The sequence below is a fragment of the Excalfactoria chinensis genome, chromosome 1 (assembly GCF_039878825.1).
Source record: "Excalfactoria chinensis isolate bCotChi1 chromosome 1, bCotChi1.hap2, whole genome shotgun sequence".
Taxonomy (NCBI): Eukaryota; Metazoa; Chordata; class Aves; order Galliformes; family Phasianidae; genus Excalfactoria; species Excalfactoria chinensis.
In genome coordinates, this window is record NC_092825.1 from 45,481,575 (window position 1) to 45,505,510 (window position 23,936).

Sequence of the window (23,936 nt, forward strand, 5' to 3'; positions counted from 1 at the left end):
CTACTTGCTCTAAAATCAGAAAGACTCTCAGCAGAGAATGGAATATTTCCCTATAGCTGATACATTACAGATTTTATCTCCATTTCAATTTTACATAATGTTGGACACTTTCTTAAGTGTAGGAAAATATTATAATTAAAATTACTAATCAGGGACACTTTGGCTTCCACAAAACAAACACACCCACGCTGATAACAAAATTATATCTGAAAGTTTATAATTGCCACTTATTAAGTTAGAATGCTGTGTCAAACACTATTCTAAAAGATTCAGTCTTGGGCGTGGTATAATTTTATTATTAATTTGAGTAATAGTTTGCATTGCATATCTAGATGTGTTACAAGTTACAATTAATCGAGAATAATGGAGGTTAGAAAGTGAAAAATTCCTTGTAAACTGAAGACGTTATCTTCAAAACTGTGAAATTTGCTTGGAAAGAAATTTGTCAGCAGTAGGGTAGCAGCTGACTTGCACTTGAAATGATCTGAATCTTCAGGTTGTAACTATAACCTATAACAATACAGATACAAGTTGAAAACAAACTGAGGGAGGAACATAACGGTTATATCTGTAACACGAAAGAAGATCTCCCACTGTAGTCAGGACTACTGTGGTCTCACTGTGTGTTTTTTGCCTGGCTTTTGTACTGAACTACAGGTAACAAGAATTGGAGGAAACACAAAGGAGAAAGCAACAGCAATTATCACAAGACGAGGAGCTACTCCCTGATAAAAGGGCATATACAGATGGCACTGCCTGACTCAAAGAGAGAAGGCTGAAAAATTAATATTCCTCCAAAAACACTTATGCCATTGAAAGGAAAGGAATTATATTTGCTCAATCAACATTGCTGAAAATATAAGAAAATAGACGAAAATGTTTGCTGTAGTAAAAGTAAGGGAATATCTTCTAAAAGTGGAGTGACACACTAGGAGAAATAGCTTGGGAAGACTGTGGAGTGTCCAATGATCAGTGACACTGAACTTATTATCAGATATGAAAAGGGTTTGATTGTTTATAGCGAATGGAGGACAATAAAAATGCTGATGCTTTGTTACTTGTAGTTGTCTCGTAACTATGAATCAGAGTGTGAATCTGTGTGGGCAAGGGAGGGTGCTTAATGCACTGCACTTTGCATTCAGTAACATTTTTTGAGTAACCTCCCACAGCACTCTCATATGGGATCTCATCTGGGATCCGAGGGAGTAGAGTGAGTACAATAGGCTGTCAGGTACTTAAAAATTGTCCACAAAGTGAGATGAAAACATAGCAATTAACATAGCTTAGACAAGAACAACTTATAGAAGATTAGAATAACCCAGGGCTACTACTTCACTGTATTCTGTGACATCCTAGATGATAAGACAGGCTGTACCCTTAGCATATGTAGAAGACACTAAGTTAGGGAGGGTAGGGATGTGAAAATTAAGACATTCTGTTCGAAGGGACTTCAGTAAACTTAAGATTTGGCCAAAATAAATCTCATACAGTTTGCTAAGGAGAAATGCAAATTTTTGCACATAATACAGAACAACCATTTACATCAGCATGGACTAGGAAATGACAGGCCTGAGCTCCCCGCTAAGGTTAGAATCATCTTTCCCAACTGCTGAGCCCTTGAAGGGATGACTGTTGCTGTGTTCAGAACCGAAGAATAAATAAAGTCATGTAAGCAGCTGAGGTTTCAAACAAAACATTTGGTTTTCCAACAAAAATATTACTGAAACAAAGACAAAAGCACAGCAGTAGTGTCTGGAGACACTGACACAACACACGTCACCAGTTTACAGACTTGGCTTCCTCCAGAAACACTCGACTCAAGACAAAATCAAATATCTTTTAACAGGAATGTGAACAGTTGGTTCATTTCTTTGAAGACTATGTCCCAGAAAGGCTGCTTGAAGGAGACAGTACTTTAGTGGCTGTAAAGTACTTATAACACTATAGGAGCTGGCAGAGTTCAAAAGAAATACTTCTTACCCAGTGCATCTCTGCAGGATCCCAGGCAAGGAGAGGGACTTAATAGCCTCTGCTGTGTAGGAAACGTTGTGCTTGTCAGACTTCTGTGATATTTTACCCACTCTTGATGTATTAATGAATCAGGAGAACTGTGTGCTTCAAATACCCCCTTTGGAAGGCAAAGTAATAATTTAAGAGAAGTAGGTAAGTACCAGCTGGGTTGTTGAGCAGCTGGGTTGCTGCTGCTTACCTGAGTGCAGGACCAGACATACATGGTGTGCTACAGAGCTCTGACCACATAAACCGTCCTGCTCCTGGAAAATCACCTTCAGGGACATTGGAGAAGCCTGGTTCCATACTCAGCCCTTTGCTGTCTCCCTGGGAGATGTCTGGAGTCCAAGGAATACAACACTGGCAAAGCAGTGCACTGGAGCCCATCCTCAACTTACTACCCTGTCTTGTCTCTCCTATTCTAAAACAGCTTAACTTGAGGAACTAGGTATTTACTATCTTCCCAACACCCCAACACTATTGATGCTCATCTATACTAGCTATCTAAGGATCCTGTCAGTACCTGCTCTTGCCTCACTAGCTTGGGGAGAGCTGCCAAGCGGCTTGCGACGGGGGAAAGAGAGACCTATGTATTTTAGCCTGTAGATTGCATGAGGTGTCAGGGGGGACAATGTCTTTGGAAGCCTCCTCCTGTTAAGATGGACATTAGACTCACAGTGTTTGGGTTTGGGTGCCAAGGACAACATTCCTTGGGAAATGTGTGTGCAGTGGCCCTTCCTGTCATCGCTGCTGGAGGCCGGCACTGTGTTGTCATCATTTTCCATGAGGAAATGGCAGCCAGATCCTGCTGATTTGCAGAGGAACAGAGCAGTAACTCAGACAGCTTGCACTTACTCTTTTGCAGGCAGCTGGCATGGCACAAAGGAAGTGAGAGGTCTGGAAAATTTTGCCCGTGTGGATTATATTCTGATGTGTAAGAAGTCACACTCTGTGTATAGCAAATGGCTGACCTCAAAGGTCAGTACAGGCTGGGCCATGCCAGAGCACTTTCCTTGCCCTATTGGACCCTATGCGGTTTCTAGACATGGCAGCAAGAGAAAGGTTACAAACAATCCAGAACAGCCCCATTTCTTGGATCAGAAAGAGGGTATCTGTAAACCCCAGAATCTCAGTTTTGCAGTGTGGCACAGAAGGTCGAGTATGTGGGTATCGGGATATAGAGAATGAGGACTACAGGGGTAGATTTAGACACAGGGATTTTACACAGTGTGTTGTTTGCACTCATAGCCACATATGACGGGTTGCCATTCACCACATTTCCCTGCAGTCAGTGTGCAGGGCTCTGTAAGCATTTTAGATATCCCACACAAGAAGAATTTAATATTTAATATGACATTTATTTAGTTACATGAGATTTTGACTTAAGAGCGTTATGCAGAGATCACATCAGAAACATAATGTATCAGTTGTGATATACAGCTGAATATCACTGCAAACATAATTCTCATTACTGATCTCTATATACTCATTATTACAACAACAACCTTTTTCAGTCACCCAAAAGGAGTAAGTTGATTGTCACCTCTAGCCTGTTGCTCTCTTCAAAATTGGTTCTGAAAGTTGTTCAGTTTCTATACCTCATGTTGGGCTGAACTACATATATGTTGCTACTTCCCACCCTCCATGATGTTGTAGGAGGAAGAAAATAACTGTTTTTGTTATCATCTGAGGGAACCTGGTGGTTCACTGACACTGCTGTCTTATTTAAAACCAGTTACTCTTCCAGTCTCCCTGGTGTTCACATAAGTTCATCTTCCTTTACTAAAGCTCACTGATTTTCTTTTCCCCTTCTCCTCTCCGCTGTGGGGTGGGCTGGTCTGCCACAGGCGCCCTGGTTCTCACTTCAAGTGAATAATACATTTCATTTCCCCAGATAGCCCAGGAAATTTCTGGTATATTTTCAGCATGGTAGATAACAGGAACACAGAGCAATGCAAAGTTAGGGTCTATATGACCTTTCTCATTCACAAAGAAATGATCACAATTCCATTTTATTTCCCTTTGTAATTGGCAGGTAACGTTTCAAATAGAGAATGAAGTAGCATCTGTCTGTGAGTGGGCAGTGCAAGAAGTACCAATTCACTGATACTGATAAAAACACTGCAAACTACTAGTTCAAAAAATATAGACAGCTTTCCAGAAGATTATTCACATATGCTTCTGCAATATAATGTCAGGAAGTATTTTGTTTTTATTTTTGTCTAATACTGATCTGATATTTGAAATTCCATTTCATTAATGATTTCGTTTCTAAAGTCAGGATTAACTGAGAACTCCGTATTCTGATTTTCAATTCTAAGATTTAAGTGAAGATAGAAAACCCTCCAACAGTCCTTTCTAGTGCTAAACTTTAAAGACAAATGAGAAAACGTCATGTTAGTTACCTACAGGATAAAGAAAACCAGTGTAAGAGCATGGCAGCCAGAAACTTGCAAATGTTACCCAAAAGATGAGTGCAAAAATCATATGGACAGATAGCAAGTGTTCTCAGTGCACCAGGGTCATTTGTCTCTGCCTTGCACTATTAGATGTCTCAGATCCGTCTTGTGAATATTTCTTTATATGTATGAACTATTCATTTATTTTTCTTTTTAATGGCAAATGCTATTGCTGGAGCACTGTCACTATGAGGTATTAGCAGGAGTTGAGGAGCAGAAAGGAAAGACTTCTGGAATACAGCATTCTGCAGCTAATGAGGCACTTGTAAGTGAGGGAAAAACCATCATAACTAACTTAGAAACAAACAAGCAAAGCAGTTCTTTAGTATACAAACAACAGAAGTTGCATCGTAACTTCTCCAAGGTAGAGAAAGGATGTGTGAGGAGGACTATAACAAATCAAACGGGATTTAGATTGTGACAAATTATATGATCGCTTAGATACAGCTAGGTGTTACTCCTTGTCTGTGCAACCAGAGGCACAGTTGTTAAAGATTATGGGAAAAAAGATGTGGATACCTCTAATAAGTGAAATACAGCAGCTGAAAAGGACATAGAAGTGATCCTGACCATAAAATGTTTAAGGGAAGTGTAAGAAATGACTTTTGTACAGTTGGGGAAATTATCTCCTATTTTAAAATTAAAATTTGACTAAAATTTGAACAAAAACCTCCTTCAGCTTTGTGGCAGAATTAAATTCCTTTATTGCTGAACAGAGTGAACTTCTGGTTTAGTACATGGCAGCTCAGTAAATTATTTCTGTTCTAATTATAGTAGAATTTGAAAATAATATGTGGAAATAATAATTGAGAGGACAGCACAAAATCAAACTTGAGAGATGATAACCTGGTTCCTACAAAACCAACCAACCAAATAAGTCAAACTGAAATTGGTAACAATTTAATATCAGTGTACCTATCTAAAAAACCTTCTGTTTTATTTCTGGTGAATATAAGCTAATAGACTCGGGGTTGCTTGTGTAAAAAAGGGAAAAGAGTATCATTTTCCCTATTTTAGAAGTAGAAATCAAACAATGAAAACTGCATTTTAGGAAATCTGACAGCATAAATGTGCAAACTCCTCCCAAGTACAAAGGCAGCCTGACAAGATTTCTGAAGAAAAGTTCACTAAATTCTAAATACATGAAAAAAAGAGAGAAAAAATGAATGAACAACAGTGGGAAATGAACAACAGTGAGAAAACACCAGGAATTTATAGCAACCCAAACAAACGTGGGGTAGTACAAAATAATAAAATACAAATACTGCTAAAGGAGGAAAATCACTTTCTAGTTTCCACGACCATTTATTAAATGGGGAGTATTCACTTGAGAGGGTGTAATCGTTACAACACTGCTTATCTTTTATCTGGGGGCGCTGCGCCATCACCCGCTATACGGGAGGGAACAAAAGAGGCGGGAACCCCTCCCCCTCTTTCTCGCGCGCGCGCGCTCTCACCGCAGTCCCCAATTAGGTCGGCTCTCGCGCTACAAATATCCCCGCTCCCCGCCAGTCTCCGTGTATTTGTTCTCGGCTATCACAGCAGTAATGTCTGGCAGAGGCAAAGGCGGGAAGGGGCTCGGCAAAGGGGGCGCCAAGCGCCACCGCAAGGTGCTGCGCGACAACATCCAGGGCATCACCAAGCCGGCCATCCGCCGCCTGGCTCGGCGCGGCGGCGTCAAGCGCATCTCGGGGCTGATCTACGAGGAGACGCGCGGCGTGCTCAAGGTCTTCCTGGAGAACGTCATCCGCGACGCCGTCACCTACACCGAGCACGCCAAGAGGAAGACGGTCACGGCTATGGACGTGGTCTACGCGCTCAAGCGCCAGGGACGCACCCTCTACGGCTTCGGCGGTTAAACTCTTTAATAACATTTCGCTTTCAATAACCCAAAGGCTCTTTTCAGAGCCGCCCACTTAAGCTGGAAAAGAGCTGTGTCGCTTCGACCTAGTTATAACGTGATACTAAGATCTCTCCTTAACAACTATGATGTATAATTCACTTGTAAGTTAAAGTTTTAAGTACTGAATATTTAGGTGGAGCTCCGGTTCACTATTCCGTTAGGGATCCACACTTAGAAGTAAACAATACATACGCAGCCGTATCAACAGCCAAGTAGACAACTGACGGCTTTAGCGCTTGCTACACTGATACATTTAGTTAAATCGTAGGAGAGGCTCCCTGAGCCCTCCGTCCCCCAGGCGCCTGTAGACCCCTCGGACCGTTCCAAGTGCTGAGGGCGTGAACAAGACACGTAGGGGCGGATTCTATTCAAATTGCGGTGTGCGGAAATGCAGTGGGGGAAAGCGAGTGGAGGAGGGGACTGCGCTCAGCTGCTGGTCCCCTAAACACACACTTGTAAATACCGAAACGATCCCAACTCTCCCAATTGTACAAAACAGCCCGATATTCCTGGTGCGTGTCTAAAGACATTTTCGCTTAAGCCAGAGCAGCTCCGTGCATCCGCTTTCCCTGTTCCTTTTCACCCGAAACAGCCTCTGGTCAGGCGCTTTCTTACCAAGAAGCGTGCAAGGCGCCCATTGTGCTCTAAGCAGTTCCCAGACGCTGGGAGCACCATTCATTGAATTGCAGCGACCGGAAGGCACCTGGGTAACCGTGCTGTGCTGCGTTGGTACCGTGACACCAAATTCTCTTTATGCAAACGAATCTGTCAAGAGGAAGTTCCTGCTGAGAAATGCTGTCGCGTTTATAGCCAGAACTCGGGTTCACACAAGCCGAAACAAAAGGATGTACGGATCTCAGGGGCTCGAAAAAGAGCAAGTAGGGGGTTCCTCTTAACTATTTACGGCGATTTTGTGCAGGTTGCAACCCGGTATCGCAGGCGACGCCCCGGAGCGGACGCGGCTGAACACAAAAAGGGCGCCAAACGTGGGCTGGGGGGAAGGGCGAGCACCGTTAGACGGCAATAAAGTGGCGCTCTTTCTAGGCGCCTTTTTTGAATTTGAAAGTGTCCAATAAAAACGGGCTCTCCGAGACAGCCAATCAGAGGGGGGCACATACTATAAAGTCAGCCACGGACCCTGCGCGCTACTATTCCTCTCCGGTGTTGCCCGGGATTTGCTTTGCTGTTTCACAGCGATGGCGCGTACGAAGCAGACGGCGCGTAAGTCGACAGGCGGGAAGGCGCCCCGCAAGCAGCTGGCCACCAAGGCGGCCCGCAAGAGCGCGCCGGCCACGGGCGGCGTCAAGAAGCCGCACCGCTACCGGCCCGGCACGGTGGCGCTGCGCGAGATCCGCCGCTACCAGAAGTCCACGGAGCTGCTGATCCGCAAGCTGCCCTTCCAGCGCCTGGTGCGCGAGATCGCGCAGGACTTCAAGACCGACCTGCGCTTCCAGAGCTCGGCCGTCATGGCGCTGCAGGAGGCCAGCGAGGCCTACCTGGTGGGGCTCTTCGAGGACACCAACCTGTGCGCCATCCACGCCAAGCGCGTCACCATCATGCCCAAGGACATCCAGCTCGCCCGGCGCATCCGCGGGGAGCGCGCCTAAGGCTCCTGTCCCTGCTTCTTTGTTCCCGCACCCTAAAGGCTCTTTTAAGAGCCACCACGTTGCCACTTAAGAGAGCTGTGTCGCTGTCTTCACTGGGATAGCTGCATACTTGTTTCATCTTGAACTTCATTTAAGGTATAGTAAAAAGTGGAACATATGTATTGTAACTACTCGTCATTTTGTTTCTCACCTTCCATATAGACGGCTGCTGGAAATTGTAGAAAAATGTTTATAAGTGCCTCTTTAGTTGCTGCTTTCTCTGCAAGCGTTATTGACACAATACAGATCTGGGGGGAGGGGGGGGGATGGGAGGGTGCCTTTTTTTGTATGTGTGTAAACAGTTTGAAGTGCTGCTTTAGTTCAGGTGTGGAAACGTGTTGCAAAAGTCTCAGTGTGAGAGCATGTTGTATGGTAGGTTAAAGCAGTTTCTCATAGTTCTTTTATTTCACCATGAATCGGCCATTCGTGTAGTTTTAACGTCCACTGCTGGAGTTTGTACTTCTAAGGAGCACGGTAGGTATTATTTGTGTGCCTAAATAACAAGCAAACAGAACAACAGCGTAAAAAACAAGTTTACAGTAATTTATTTCAGTGTTTCCCTTACAAGTGTGCTCAGACATTGCTTGTCCTGGGAGATGGTCTAAACTTAATGCTTCCATAGATGGCTTAATTGTTATACCGAATAAAGCAAAAGCACTAATAAAGTGAGGCTGGTGTTTGGGACAGCTAGGAATATTTAAGTAATCTAAATTGCTGTTTATCTGCGTTCTCTGCCTGATTTACTACTTGGAGATCTGAATAAACCCTGCCTGAGTACCTTCCAACGGTGGCAGTGGAAAGAAAAAAAAAAAGGGGGGCGGGAAGGGATCAAGATAAACCGAAAGCCAGAAGTCAGTGGATGTTCCTGGGAAGTGCTGCGTTCCCCACCCCCCTCTCCTCTTTCGCAAACAGCGGAGGCTGGCACAGGGCTCCATGGCTTTTGTTCGAGACTGAAGCGGGGAGAAAGGGCTGGGAATCGGCTGCCTGGCTGCGGTGGATTCATGGGGGGGGGGGGGGGGGGGGGGGGAAGTCAGTAGGGAATGCGGTAGTGAGAATTCAGGGCGGGTTCTGCATTCGATCCCAAAAAGAAGATCGAGATATAAGAGGAATACAAGTAGGAAGATAGAATCTATATTTACTAGATTTTAGTTCGTTCATCAGGCTTCTGTAGGCAGAAAGTTGCAGCTGGCCTTTGACTTGCTTTAGTTTCCCATTGTACTGTGCTCAGTTCTGCAGACTCAGCTGCTCAATATCTTGGTAAACTCATTTTTTTATTTGTGCATTCACAAATAAAACATTTGGATTCCCGTGGCTTTGGTTCTTAGGGCATCTTATTCACTGTCCTCGATAATGCAGTGTGGCCTATCCTATGTGCTGCCATAATGTTATCGTCCGTGTTGGTCTCCATTGAGAACTTAGTTATGTGAGGACGATTCATGGGGTGCGTTGTTTCAGAAATAACACATGGGATATAAAAGAGGCCAGAGACAGGACACATTCATAGCATAACTGTAGATACAAAGGGGAAGGAAACTGGAAAATGGCAATGCTTGGTGGTGAAAGCCAGACATGGGGCTGTAGAATGTACATACAGAAAAGACCTCAATGATCTCTAAGGTCCCTTCCAACTCGCATGATACTATGATGATCTACATGGATACATGTGTGTGCATTTCCTTCACTCAGTATCCCTTTAACTCTTTCTCAGTTCCCTCTGTCCCATCATGACAAGGATTAGGTATTCTGTACAGCTCTGCTCTCTGTGATTCCACTGTTGCTGTATGGGATGATCTAATTGAAAAACTGACTTTGTCTCTTTACAGATTAACACCTGCACAACAGGGGCTGGAAATCTGAGAAATGGAAACCTCTCCTGTTGGAGTAACATAAAGATTGTGTCCATAAGTGTAATTTTAAAGTATTTGCTAAATATCTGACCATAAGGCTATGGACAATAGGCTACGTCATTTTTGGTTTTGTTGTTCCATGTTAGGAACAGATTTGCAGCTGAAATTGCTTTTGTAGCCAGATGCCACTTTGAGGTTAGCAAAAGTTAAAATGTTTCAGCACACAGAGCTGATAGTGGGAAGGAGGTCACAACAGGAGTGAAGAGCACGTTGTGGGACAGACACTGCTGCCTGGCACGGTGCAGGCCCAGGTGCCATGTGAAGCTCTCAGACTGCAGTCAATTGAATCCACTCCCAAAAGTGGATGTGGAAATTATTCACTGTGTGTGTGTGTGTGTACATGTTGTGTTTGAAATAGAAAATCAAAACGTAGCTTCTCTGTCTATTACAGAGATCACAGCCATTGCACCCAACACTCAGTGACACCGTGGCTCTGTACCTTCATTGCAATTTCATTTCAAAATAAGATATGCAGATGTCTTATCTCTAGTGCAGATGTTAACTGTTATGAGGAGCGTCGTGAGAGGGTGGAATAAGAAGGAATGAATCAGTCCTCACTCAGGGCTGCTGGCCACAAGGCACACAGTGCAATTTCTTTTCTCATCCACTGGATTGCTGCCTCTGACAGATCCAGCAAGCAGGTCTAAGGGAAAATGCAATGATCACTAAGAAACTTCTGCTGGCAAGAGGTGGCTGCTCTAGCATCTTATAGCATTCTTTATCTGTGTTCTGTACTCTCCTAATCCAGGTTCAGAGCACGCACTTTCAAGCCATGGGAACAGACAGGACATTAGTTCCTACATACATAGAAAAATTCATTTTACTCCCTGTGATGAGCCTGTGAAGCCTGATTTTTAACATATAAAACCTTGTTGTTAGAATGGTCCCTCTGTGTGATAATAAAGATTCAAGAGTCCTTGTACCAATGATGTCCTTAATTGAGAAGGCTACACTCACCCTAATATATAATCCTAGAATTGTAACTGCATGAATCTGATTGCTCAGTACTGTCTCTGCCTCTGTATGTCTTCTGATTACTATCTGGGCTAGCAAAAGATCAAGCACAAATTATATATACTGGTTACTGGTAATATATACAACGTATACATTAAGACTTTTAAGAAAATCCTTCCTATTAAAAAACTTACCTCACGATTTATACAAGCTATGTTTGCATAGACATTGCAGAATGGTTAAAAACTGTATCGGGAGCTGAAACTGCAAATAAAATATTGGTCTGAGAAAGAAAACTAGACTTCAAAGATCAAACATCTCAAACAGACAACAGTGCTTCAGCTCTTCTTATTGTGTATGGAGTGGCTCTTAAAAGAGCCTTTGGGTCTATGTGAGCTGCCTCTGCCGGAAGAGGAGGGGGATGGGCTGAGAATTTAGGCGCGCTCCCCGCGGATGCGTCGGGCGAGCTGGATGTCCTTGGGCATGATGGTGACGCGCTTGGCGTGGATGGCGCACAGGTTGGTGTCCTCGAAGAGCCCCACCAGGTAGGCCTCGCTGGCCTCCTGCAGCGCCATGACGGCCGAGCTCTGGAAGCGCAGGTCGGTCTTGAAGTCCTGCGCGATCTCGCGCACCAGGCGCTGGAAGGGCAGCTTGCGGATCAGCAGCTCCGTGGACTTCTGGTAGCGGCGGATCTCGCGCAGCGCCACCGTGCCGGGCCGGTAGCGGTGCGGCTTCTTGACGCCGCCCGTGGCCGGCGCGCTCTTGCGGGCCGCCTTGGTGGCCAGCTGCTTGCGGGGCGCCTTCCCGCCTGTCGACTTACGCGCCGTCTGCTTCGTACGCGCCATCGCCGAGAACCTCCTCTCTGGTCACCGTTAACTGAGAGACGGAAAGCAGCTGCGCAACGCGGATTTTTATAGAACTTCCTCATCTCTGATTGGACGATTGAAAGCATCCTCCTGATTGGAGCCCTTGAAAATCCCCGTCAGCGCCGTAGCAAGCTGGATATATATATAGCGGCAATACTGCCGCTATCTCCACCAGATCTCAGTTCTCGGTGCACGACTGAGGCGTGAGATCCACTTGTGACTCTGCAGTCTCATCCCGACTTCTCCGGTTTCCCCTCTGCCCGAATTCCTCTTCCTCTCATCAGAGACAGATTGTATAACATGATACATCTATCACAGTACGTAGCTGTGGTGTGATACAAACAGGAGCAGAGATGAATCCTGACTGCTATTTTTCTCACGTTTGTTTCTTTTTAGTAAGAAAGTCAGGATGAGCTTTCAGAGCCATCGAGTTAATAAGTGAGTTTGTGAATGCTCAGAGAAACAAAATCCTGGAGCCATGAGGACTCTGTGACAGTCACGGAGCTGGCACTTCTGCATCTGTACTGATGAGCATTGAAACTGGAGGAAAGGCAGAGGGTGACTGTGAGCTTTTATTGACATTTTTGTTTTCCTCATGAGAATAAAACGGTTGCACATGTTTTTAACATAAAACTGTGTGTGGGGGGGTGTGGGAGAAGCACAGAATTGTTCCTGTTATTTCCCTTTGATCTTTATGATGAAAGGTGTAAAGCTACAGCACTTTATAAACACTTCCTGGATGGTGTAGTGGGGAAGAATTCTGTGACAGAATCCTTTTGGCAGGTCTCCTTTTCTTGTCTGGAATCACTGTTACAACACTTTGCTAGGAATGCGGTTCTCATTTGTGCTTTCCTTCCCTAAAGAAATCTCTATTAAATATATTTAAATAGTTAAAACAAACAAACAGCAAACAACAACAAAGCCCACAACTCAATGATTCCTGGATACAGTGAAGAAACAACTCACGTGGGATTGTCAACAGAAATAAAACACTTGCAGGCATCAGCTTCCTTTTTATTTGATTTTTCTTTCCCCCCTCGTAACACATCCCTTTCTCTAACTCCAATATGCTGATCCTCCTCAAATGCTGATCTGCAGCCAGAGGGATTTTTAGATCAATTACAGTATCGCTCATATTTCAGATTGCACGCAACTCTGTAAGTTCTAAAAACAGAAAGGAAATCAAATTGTTTTGATAATATACTTCATTAGAAGGGTGCTCAATACTTACTGGTGAATTCAAAAAGTGAAAAAACCCTTTTTAGGCAGCTTAATTTCGCTAATAGTAGAGTGCCAAGCATTACGTGGCAAGTATTATAAACACTTGCAGAATAGTAACACGATTCTAATTACTAAGTAACAACAGCTTCAAGAGGTGGCCTTTCAACAAAACGAGTGTCACAGCTCTTTTCTAGTCTAAGTGGGTGGCTCTGAAAAGAGCCTTTGGGTAGTTTAAAAAGCCAAGTCTGACATCAGGTAACTTTAGCCGCCGAAGCCGTAGAGGGTGCGTCCCTGGCGCTTGAGCGCGTAAACCACGTCCATGGCCGTGACCGTCTTCCTCTTGGCGTGCTCGGTGTAGGTGACGGCGTCGCGGATGACGTTCTCCAGAAAGACCTTGAGTACGCCGCGCGTCTCCTCGTAGATCAGCCCCGAGATGCGCTTGACGCCGCCGCGCCGAGCCAGGCGGCGGATGGCCGGCTTGGTGATGCCTTGGATGTTGTCGCGCAGCACCTTACGGTGGCGCTTGGCACCCCCTTTGCCGAGCCCCTTCCCGCCTTTGCCTCTGCCAGACATGACTGCTGTGATAGCCGAGAACAAATGCACGGAGTCTGGCGGGGAGCGGGGATATTTGTAGCGCGTGAGCCGACCTAATTGGGGACTGCAGAGAAAGGGGCGGGGCTAGGTGCACTTCCCACCTAAGCCGCCTTATGTTGGCTCATCCACTCCCCGCTTGCAAAAAATTCTGTTTTTTTGTGAGTTTTCTTTTTTGGAGCATAACCTTTTCTGTTACTTTTAAGTTGACGTTCTGGCTTTATTTTTATTGTTATTATTATTAGTTTTGTTTTAAAAATTTCGTTCAATTAGAACTAAAACTTTGATCTTGTAACGGTTTCCTGATTATTGTATCTTTGGAAATTTTCTTTCATTTCTTCAAATATCTCTATGTATTATTATGAAACATGGCTCTGTATTTTATACTACTGTTTCAATTGTATCTTTAATTATCCAGTAGCACTGATTCTTACATATGGTTGTAATGTAAATAGCTGTTCCTCTGAGGTTTTTATTTGTTGTTGATTGCTTGTTTGTTTGTTTTTACAGGAGCTTCTTTAAGCAAAATCCATCCCATAGCATTCCTAGTAGTTGATTTCCTCTTCCTTGAATTTCTTTACAATCTCAGTTCCCTTCATTTTCTGAACTTATTTTCAAGGATAGTGTGACACAAAAGGTACATTAATTGAGAGAGTTTAAGTTTTATTTGCTGTCTTTTATCTGTTTTTTTAATAGGTAAAAAATGATTTGAATGAACATACAGTGTTTCCCATTTCTATGGTACTGTAAACATCCATGGGTCTATTTCTTTAGAGATGGAAAAAGTAAATTCCTTGAAGAAGAATAAGGCGATAGGTGTTTTTATCCCTTAATGGAAGGTGTAGACCTCTTATTTTGATTTCTTCTGTGTTGGAAAACGTTCTGTTACAAACACGAAATTGTTCAGCAGACAATGAGTATCTTGCTTATGAACTGAAAACGATTAGAAAAGCTGAAAAACGTTGTCATGAGCGTTTGCTGCCCTCTCATGGATATTACTTTACTCCTCTCCCTCTCTAGCCGAGTGGCTTTATGCTCTCCGTCTTCCCCCCCCCCCCCCCCCCCTCCCCCGACTGACCCCTCTTTCCCACCCCTTTCCTCCCCTTTCTCCCCCTTCCTCTCTCCCCCCCCCCTCCTCCCCCTCTTCTTCCTCCCCCTCCCCCTCCTCTCCCCGCCTCCCCCCCCTCCCCCTCCCTTTCCTCTTCCCCCTCCCCCTCCCCCTCCCCCTCCTCCCTTTCCTTCTCTTCCGCCCCCCTCCCCCTCCTTCCCCTCTCTCCCTCTCCCTCTCTTTCAATAAAGATACAGTGTAACATTAACCTATTATCAATATACACTTTTTTTGTCCTTCAGCTTCACACTTCCCTCCCTCCTCCAATGCCCCCGGTTTCTCTCACTCCGCAGAATTTGCATCAGCTTGTTGGGGTTTGCCACACAGTGTTTAAGGCCTAAAACAAACCTTCTGCCACATCAGGCAGAATGTGGTGATCACCTGAGTTAAAGGATTGTTGGAAATATCCTCAGTAAGTTTTGGTCAGGACGGTATCTCTGATAAAAGCAGTTTTTATTCGCGATTGCAATGGCCGGCACACTGATAGGGATTCCATTCCTTCCTGATCTCTTCAGGCACATCCTTAGGTATATCACAACTTGTATAATTTTACAATGTGTACAACAAATTATTACATATATATATATATCTAAACATACACTGTGTTAGTTTATACCGGTATATTGTTAATTCTTTTAACTTCTCCTCTTTCGATCCTTTATTACTCAGGTCTTTTTTGTCCAGCACCAAAAATCAGTAGTTTTATTTCAGATGACTGGACAGACAGGATCTGCAGTCTTTGTACTTATGACTTTTACCTAATTTTTAATAACTACAAATTGCTTCACTTAGATACTGAGACCTTGAAATGAAATATTCTTATCTTGTTCTAAATGCAGAAACAACAGTTGATTCCCACCGGATTAAAAGACATCAGGATTAGCTTTCAACATCAATATTGATTCTTGTAGTCCTGCTGCGTTTTCAGTCTGGTACATAGTGACAAGCCAGGGATCCATTCCTGGACTGCTGCACACTGATCCTCAGCTACTGCTAGTAAACACTTGGAGGACACAAATGAGGCTGGGGCAGATGGAAGTCCCACCTTTTGAAAATGCAAAGAAAACTAAAAAGTTAGAGGTTTTAATAGAAGAAAACAGATTTATGAAGAGAACATGATTTGTCAGCTTGTCACAGCAGGGAAATGCCCTTTCCTGTCATCTGCTCTCAAGATGTGCAGGTACTTTCTTATGTGGCCTTTCATATTTATCTCTGATCCTGGCAACTGTGACATAATAAATATCACAGTGAAAAGACTGAGTTTTTGGAAGGTTTGGTTCTATGCAAAATCTTAGACATTCATGTTGCTTGGAGTCTGCAGCATGAGGAAGCGTCCATGCAGTGTGGGCATTATAGCTGTGCTATACTGTGGGCATTATACTGTGCTATCTTTCATTCATCTCAGAACAGACATTGTTAATCCAAGCAATTTAGAAATATGGAAAAGGTTGTGGCCCAAAATACAGCCTATACATCTGCAAAAAATATAATAGATATTCTATGGCAGCTGAGATGTCCTGACCTAGAATCAAGTCTTGCTGGAATCCTATTCCAACATACAGGGGTGCTGCAATCCTATTCCGGAACCCCTGGATAGTTACCACCTGGGGAACTTTCTGCTTGTTGGTTCTCAGAAAAGGACACAACTAAAAGACAGAAAGAATGACATCATGGGCAATGATACATGCTCTGAAGCAAAGTTTTCCAAGGACTAGAAACTAAGCAGGTCATAAGCATTCCAAGAACACAAAACAACAAAAATCAGTTATCCCTTCTGTTGTTCCGATTTTTCTTTCCTTTCAGTCTGCCCTGAATACTTCACTCCTCAAGGTCAGGTTGGACCAGGATCTGAGCACTCTGATAGTGTTGTAGGCATCCCTGTTCATTGCAGGGGATTTGGACCAGATGACCTTTAAAGATTATTTCCAACTTTAAGGATTCTATGATCTTAGCACATGGCTCATTTTGGCACATACAGAGCTGAGCTCATCTCTTCCTGATTTCCCCACCACCACAAAGCATCTTAATATGCAATAAGAAAAGAAACAAAAGCCCGGATGTCCAATAAAGGTATCACACAACGCAGTGAGATGTGTCCCATCTCTGCTGCAATCATAAACAACAGAATCAAATCTTTGCTAGACAATTTACAGTTGGATAGTTGAAATGACAGGAAAATTGTATCCCCTAATTTTTTATTAGGATATCTGCTTGCCTTATGTTCAGAATAGGAAACTGCTAGGTAGCCAATGTGGACTGCTGAAGTTGACTTGGGACCCCAAGATTCACAAGGCAATCCAGTTCTGTGGCAATGACTTAAAGGTTTAAGTTGACCTATTTTTGTAGAAGAGGGAGTTGTGCAACACCTGTTCCCATAGGTAAGATAGGCTGACAGCCCCACAGCAGCAGTGCACAGGCTAAGGGAAGAAGAGAGAAAAAAAAATGTTCCATGATACTGGCTGAAATTGCAGTGGTGTGATTGCCACAAATCCATCACATTGTTGCATGCATGCTCTTTTTCCTCAGGTAGCTCTTGCTATTTGCTGTTGCACTCCCTGTTTCCAGTTAGGTAAAACAAAACAAAACAAAACAACAAACAAAAAACCCACACACAAGAATTTTCAGGCAGTAATTACACTATTCTGTCCAGCTCAGCTTTACACAATGTAACAAAACAAGTATTTTCTTCTTTGAAATAAGTCATATGATTTCATAATTTATATTGTTGCAGAATATAGTAGATTATAGAATATACTGCTGCAGAATATGAAGCAAAAGTTCTTAGCTCCACTCCCTGAATAACCCCTTCCACAATTGGTTTCAAATCCACTCAAGAGAATCAGTAGAAAGACAGCTAGACAGAGGCTGAAGAATTAACTTTTCCAGGTGTGCTTGCATAAGTAGACATAGAGACAGCTGACCTTTAGTTAAGGAATTACTTATTGTGAAGTCTTTAAATGGAACTTTCTGTTTTTTCTAGAGAAGGGAACCATCAAGAAGCAGAGTGCAGGGTTTGACCACTTGAAAGCAAACTCCTGAAACTAGACTGAGAAATGGAGACTAAGAATGAAGATTGTACTGATGAAGTAATTTGTTTGGACTTTATGAATGATGGATTCTAAGAACTTGAAGAACTCTACAGAAACTTTTGTAGACATTAAGTCCTTTCTATTAGAAGGGTAATGCTATAAAAGTGATCATGATGTATGAGTTGGTTGTCAACTCATGGTTGTCAACTGTGGTGCTGACACAACTCTGAGCTTTCTTGAATAAATCAGCAAAGATAACATGACCTACTCTGCTGTATTTTCTCCCTTTTATACACAGTTTAACAGATTATTATAGATCTACCTAATGTTATTGTCCTTGTACTTCATCCACTGGTTCCCATATAGCTGATGCGATCAGTATTCCTACATTGCTACACAGTTCCTTTATCATGGTGTGGAACTCAAGATTATTTGGCAGTTGCCTCCACCCAAGAACTGTGAAGTCCATTTAGCTGAATCCACAGCTGCATTTTCCTTTCTTCTGAAGGTATCTTAAACTGATACTACTGAACGCAGGCCAGTGCTCCATCACCAGTGGTGTTCAGTCACTCCCTAATCTTCTAAAACTTATCTAATGCAAAGATATCTGAATTAGATAAGTGTTTGAACTGGATTTTCTTAAAAAATCAGTAATCATCATTTGACACATTTCCTCCAACTTCTCAGTTTTTCTGAGGAAATTCCCTAATCCCTCCTGCGGGCGAATAGGGGTGGTAAATGACAGCACACCAACACAGAACCACTGCCATTTAGCCCAACTCATCTCCCAGGCCAAAATATTTACTCCAGGACAATCCCCAATTCAATTAGCAGGGCATATAATGCTGTTTTTTTCCGATCCTGCTGCAACCAGTTTTTTGCTTTTTCAGGCTCTGACCAAAAGTACTAAACTGACCGTTTATATTACATTTGCCACAGCACTGGACCTGTTGTTTGAACGTACTCAGCCAAAATCCACTTCTTTTTGACCATGTGTAGAGAGATGGAAAACCGCAACTGAGCCAGTCTCATTGGGTCAGTGCAAGTAGGTGGGTAAAACCCTTTAAAAATCAGTGGGTGTGATAGCAAGCAACTTTAACTTATGGTAGGTGTGAGACTGTCAGGCACAGCTCCACCCCAACCTCTGGATCTCAGCTCAGGACTTGGAGCTGTCAGTGAACTGTGAGCCAGACTAGGAATTTCAGGGGAAAAATAAAATAAAACAAAGAGATGTACGTGTGGTTTTGCGTGTTACATAGAGGAAGAGGTCTTAGTTCCCAACAAGGACCAAAACTGTGCGCTAGGAGGACATGCAGAAATTTAACAGCAACGTATGAGTAAGTTATCTCAGCAGCAAAGACTCTGTTTTGAATTCATCCCACAGGGATTTCAGACATTCATACTTTACAAAACAAAACAAGACTAACCCCACGGATATCTGCAAACTCCTGTCTAACAATTTCTCCTCCAAACTGCAGCCCCTCCCATTCCCCCCCCCACCCCTACTGTTGTTTAATCACTTCGGATATGTGGGCTGACGAGCTAAGATCAAGCCTTTTTACTGAGAGCTGAGCAGACCTGCGAACTTGCTTCCTCACGTTACCGCTGGGGAAACAGTGATTCCGGCCCTACGTATAGAAGCAAAGCAGACATCCAGTTCCTTTATTTCCCTTCGCTCAAGCCCCCGCGCAAAGCTGAGCGCAGGGAACTCTCTAAAGGCGGAGGATGCGGTCGAGTCGTCCGCGTAGGGGTGAGGCAGGAGGCAGGCAGGGGTGCTCCGAGCCCCACTAGTTCCTCCTGAGCTCGGATCCGCCGCTGGCGGCCAGGCAAGAACCGAGCCCTGCGGCTCTAAGGGAAAAGCTTCAGGCACCGAAGCAGTGCGGAGAGCTTCGGGAGCAGCTCCCGTGCTCGAATCCTCACCCTACGATTTCCAGATGGAGAGACGAGACTCTCGGGGTCAGAACTGCACAGGGAGTGAAATAAACCCACACAGAGGAGGCAAGCACGTACCCATTAAGTTCATACATCCCTTCCGCCGAGCGAAAAACTTGAATTTCCGCCCGACAAAAGAGAGACGGAGCGCCTGTGCAACTCGGAAACCCCGCGCAGCCCATCAGCCCGTCTGCCGCAGCCAATGTTCACGCAGCGCGGGCTTTTCGAAATCCGCAGTAATGGGGAAAGCAAAGAGCGCGCCCACCGCGGCGCAGCGCCGAACCGTCAAGAGCTGCACGGACCCTCACGAACCCTGCAGGCTCGCTCCAGTTCCGTACGGCCGCCGTGAGGCTCCTCGCAGCGCACCGGCTCGGACGAAGTGCAATGAGCTGCCGCGGGGGTGGCTGCCAGGGACCTGGGGAGAGCAGAGGGAGGGCGATCCGCACCGCGGTCTAACGCGGCGCTAAAAAAGCAAACCTCCATCTACAAAACCGTAAGAAACAGCGTTTCAGCTCTTTTTGGGAAACTTTGGGTGGCTCTTAAAAGAGCCGTTGGGTTTATCTGCAAAGCAGAAGGAAGGGATATTTTTTCAGGTTATTTACTTTTTCTTAGGAGCCGCCTTCTTTGTCTTGGCTGCCTTGGGTTTGGCCGCCTTGGGCTTGGCAGCTTTGGGCTTCACTGCCTTCGACTTGGCCGGGCTCTTGACAGCCACCGCCTTTTTGGGCTTGGCAGCCTTGGTCGCCTTCTTGGGGCTCTTCGCTGCTTTCTTGGTGGCAGCAGCCGCCGGCTTCTTAGCTTTCTTGGGGCTCTTCTTCGCTGCCACTACTTTCTTAGGTTTCTTTGCAGCAGCCGCAGGCTTCTTGGCCGCCGGTTTCTTGGGCTTGGCAGCAGCTGCTCGCTTCCTGGGAGCCTTCTCCTTCACTTCACCAGGCTTCTTGCTGAGCCGAAAAGAGCCCGAGGCGCCGGTGCCCTTGGTCTGCACCAGGGTGCCCTTGTTGACCAGGCTCTTGAGCCCCAGCTTGATGCGGCTGTTACTTTTCTCCACATCGTAGCCGCCGGCGGCCAGCGCCTTCTTGAGCGCGGCGAGGGAGAGCCCCTTGCGCTCCTTGGAGGCGGACACGGCTTTGGTGATCAGCTCGGTGACGCTGGGCCCCGCGGGCTTGCGGGCTTTGGCGCCGCCCGCCGCCTTCTTCGGCTTCTTGGCGGGCGCCGCCTTGGTTGGAGCCGGAGCGGCGGCCACATCGGGCGCAGCAACGGGAGCGGTCTCGGCCATGGTGCCTCCTGCGGAGCTCCGCGAACAATGGCGCGGTCGCCGCCGCCGCCCCCTTTATAGCAGCGCCGCGCGCTCTGATTGGTTCGCCCCGCCGACCGCCGCCGCTCCGGTTGTGTTTCTTGTCGGTCCAAAAAGCTCCTTTTCCTACAGAAATTGACCTCCCCCGCACCCAGTTCCTTACTGGGATGTGAGGGGACGTGGATGCTGCAAGCTGGAAGAGTTACCCGTTAGAATGAGGAGAAATAAAGGAAAAGAGATCCGAGAAACTCTGCTGAGTGGAGTTGTGCTGACCCTGGCTGAGGGAAACATTTTATTTATCTTCTTAATTAAAAGTATCCCTTTGGCTAAATCTACACAGCCGGCATGAAACCATGTACTTCAGAAGCTCCTCTCCAGATTAGGGCAAATACCTCAGCGGCTTCAGTGTCTGATCTCACCGTAAACCAGTATGAAAGCTGAGGAAGTAACACAACCCGGCCCCGCAGCGCGAGCTCAGCTCCCGCTCCCCGTCTCGTAAACAGCGTCCCACTCGGCACCCGCTCGGCTGGCCGCAGCTCTCCCGGTGCCGGCAGGCGGAGGTTGGTGCTCCAGCAGAGCAATGAAAGCCGATGTCTCTTTAAGTCTGTTCTGGTATTTCAAGGGAGCAAAGCACCAACGAGCCTCTCCCTGAGGGTTGATGTGCCAATGCATCCTGAAAGGGTTGCTTTGTCGTGACACAGGATAGCTACCATTGTAGTACACCGTCTTTTGATCTTTAAACCTAGACGTCTTTGTATCGTAGTTTATTAAAATTCATTGTGCAACAGAATCTGGGTGTAATGAAAATTTGAACTGAGTGGAGACTTACAGCTCAAAGTCCTTTCCTTAGAGGGTACGATTGGAATAATTTATTATCCAAATAGATTTCTCTGTTCTAATGCGCAAATGTTGATGTTTAAGTGTAGTGCTTTGGTAACAGCATTTGCTATTTCAATCTTTTTAGAAGAAAGAACAGAACTCACACCAAGTCTAGAGGTTCCCTTCCCCAGGTAAATCCAAATAAAAATTGACACATTCTCAGTTTCCATCTTCAAATTCTCCCCTCCCTTTCAACGGGAGGCATGCAGCTTTCTTATTCAGTGTGGCCTGTCTGTGATAATATTGTTGCACACACTGGATACAAGGCCATCACTAGCTGCTCAAACCGGTGGAGCAGATACATTCAGGGATTCGAGAAACAGTAAAACAATTGAGGTCACAGCACAGTGTTACAGCAGCCTGGATAAACAGATGCGCTGTTGTCTTAAGTTGAAAATGTGCATCTCTGAGAAATTACAAGAACTGCATCTCAACAGCATCTCCTGGCAAATGAGAGATGGGAATATTGAATGACCTTTGTGAATATTTTTAAATGACTTTTTCTTACAGTCACTCACAAGCCAAGAAGCCAAACCTCTACATCAAATAACAGATGCGAACTATTTCAGTAATTTCACATTCTTAATTTTTATTCACTAGAGATTAAATGAGGAAAAAAATACATGTCTGGGTGAGGTACCACAGGTAGAGCAGTTTGGCATGCAAGATGTAGGTAATTGTGTGCTTCGGCTGCTATAACAAGCATGATGGAAATGTTAATATAAGGTTGTAGGATTGCCTGTTGTATGAAAACAAAACTTGGAAAGCAGTTTTTATTCTGATTTCATCTGATGGTTATTCCTTAAAACGCGGAGAGTTGAGGCCCTTAGTGATGGGTCTGAAGACTGACTCAGAAGTGCTGACAGTGAGGAAAAGGTTAGATGTAAACTGGTAGTGGAGACTATTGTAGTAACAAATATATGTAGTTTGCTCAGAAAGTTTTGCCTCCTATTTACTGCCATAGAAACTACAACAGACACACAGAGCACAATAGCACTATTTTATACTGTTGTGGTTTCAACTGAAAGAGTGCAAATAGCACAGGCGTGTTTTAGATATTGCTGAGTGATGGAACATCATGTAATCACAGGCCACACATTTGGGAAGAGCTGCTGCCTTTATTATGGGGCAGCAGGGAGCGGGTGGCACTGGGACAGCTGGCCTGAATTAGGGACACCATGCAGAACACTGTAAAGCAGTGAAAAGTTGGAGGGAGGAGGATCTGCTGCTTGGGATTCTAATGCAGTCTAGTCTATCCATCAGCAGCTGAGAGCTTCTATTGCTGATGGGTGACAGGTCAGCAGGCAGTACTGCTCTTGTGCATCATTCAGCAGGTGGTAAGTGACTGCATTTGTAATTCCATTTTTATTTCCAGTTCTTGCTTCTCAGTAAATAACTTTCATCTCAGCCCATTAGTCCTATTTTTTACTATTTCTCTTGATGTGTGGAATCAGACTCTGTAGCCTGTTAGGGTATAAAGTAGGTATGATTTAATAAAGAGATGTACACACAGTCCTGGCGCAAGGGGTTAACACTCCAAACCTGCACGGCATAGGGAAAAAGCACGTTACAGATATAGGCCGAACTAGTACATAATCAATAGTTGTGCACCCCCCCCCCCCCTCCCCGAGTTTAGTTACATATTCATTATATTCCCCGCAACCCCACTGGCAAAGATGGTCCCCCCCACTTCTCTCCGTCATTGTTTTGGGATGAAGACCCCTCTCCTGCTGTGAGAACTCCTGTTTTCTTCTGGTGTCAACTTTTGGCCTTGCAGGTGGGGCACCCCCACACATCGATGTCATCTTGCCCTGTGAATATCTAATCACCTTTCTGCCAGCTGTCTTTGGGCTGCTCCCAAACTCCTATCTTTATGGCCTTCTTCCCCTTGTTTTTCCAGACTTAGTGTCCGCAATTCCCCCTCTCTCTGCCCCCCTTAACATAAACTATCTGTAACTACCCTTTGCCTTGGTTTCTGTGAGGCCCCCTTTCCCTTTCAGTAGCAAATTATTCCCTTTTCATTTATTATGGGGTCCTTTTCACTCTTCACTCTCACATCCCACTGGACAGGGACTGAGGGGAGTGAGTGAAAGGCTGTGTAGTTTTGAGCTTCCTGCCAGGTTAAACCAAAACAGCTAGC

The 23,936-nt window shown here is 44.9% G+C and overlaps 5 protein-coding genes across 5 annotated transcripts; 2 read left to right on the forward strand and 3 right to left on the reverse strand.

The window, feature by feature from the left end:
- Positions 1–6,005: 6,005 nt before the first annotated feature.
- LOC140261498 (histone H4) lies at positions 6,006–6,451 on the forward strand. Its single transcript, XM_072354993.1, has one exon. The coding sequence runs from the start codon at positions 6,017–6,019 to the stop codon at positions 6,326–6,328; it is 312 nt and encodes a 103-aa protein (XP_072211094.1). The 5' UTR covers positions 6,006–6,016; the 3' UTR covers positions 6,329–6,451.
- A 1,095-nt stretch (positions 6,452–7,546) lies between these two features.
- On the forward strand, positions 7,547–8,085 carry LOC140259163 (histone H3). Its single transcript, XM_072350224.1, has one exon. It carries the CDS (start codon positions 7,569–7,571, stop codon positions 7,977–7,979), a length of 411 nt encoding a protein of 136 aa, XP_072206325.1. The 5' UTR covers positions 7,547–7,568; the 3' UTR covers positions 7,980–8,085.
- A 3,165-nt stretch (positions 8,086–11,250) lies between these two features.
- Positions 11,251–11,744, reverse strand: LOC140251616 (histone H3). The gene has a single exon (XM_072335603.1). It carries the CDS (start codon positions 11,722–11,724, stop codon positions 11,314–11,316), a length of 411 nt encoding a protein of 136 aa, XP_072191704.1. The 5' UTR covers positions 11,725–11,744; the 3' UTR covers positions 11,251–11,313.
- Positions 11,745–12,691: 947 nt separating this feature from the next.
- On the reverse strand, positions 12,692–13,543 carry LOC140251622 (histone H4). The gene has a single exon (XM_072335615.1). It carries the CDS (start codon positions 13,537–13,539, stop codon positions 13,228–13,230), a length of 312 nt encoding a protein of 103 aa, XP_072191716.1. The 5' UTR covers positions 13,540–13,543; the 3' UTR covers positions 12,692–13,227.
- A 6,616-nt stretch (positions 13,544–20,159) lies between these two features.
- LOC140251609 (histone H1.03) lies at positions 20,160–20,905 on the reverse strand. The gene has a single exon (XM_072335590.1). The coding sequence runs from the start codon at positions 20,897–20,899 to the stop codon at positions 20,225–20,227; it is 675 nt and encodes a 224-aa protein (XP_072191691.1). The 5' UTR covers positions 20,900–20,905; the 3' UTR covers positions 20,160–20,224.
- Between the last annotated feature and the right edge of the window lie 3,031 nt (positions 20,906–23,936).

What these genes read in the sequence shown, in the direction of transcription:
- LOC140261498 (XM_072354993.1), top strand. Translation starts at nt 6,017, where the DNA reads ATGTCTGGCAGAGGCAAAGGCGGGAAGGGGCTCGGCAAAGGGGGCGCC.
- LOC140259163 (XM_072350224.1), top strand. Translation starts at nt 7,569, where the DNA reads ATGGCGCGTACGAAGCAGACGGCGCGTAAGTCGACAGGCGGGAAGGCG.
- LOC140251616 (XM_072335603.1), bottom strand. Translation starts at nt 11,724, where the DNA reads ATGGCGCGTACGAAGCAGACGGCGCGTAAGTCGACAGGCGGGAAGGCG.
- LOC140251622 (XM_072335615.1), bottom strand. Translation starts at nt 13,539, where the DNA reads ATGTCTGGCAGAGGCAAAGGCGGGAAGGGGCTCGGCAAAGGGGGTGCC.
- LOC140251609 (XM_072335590.1), bottom strand. Translation starts at nt 20,899, where the DNA reads ATGGCCGAGACCGCTCCCGTTGCTGCGCCCGATGTGGCCGCCGCTCCG.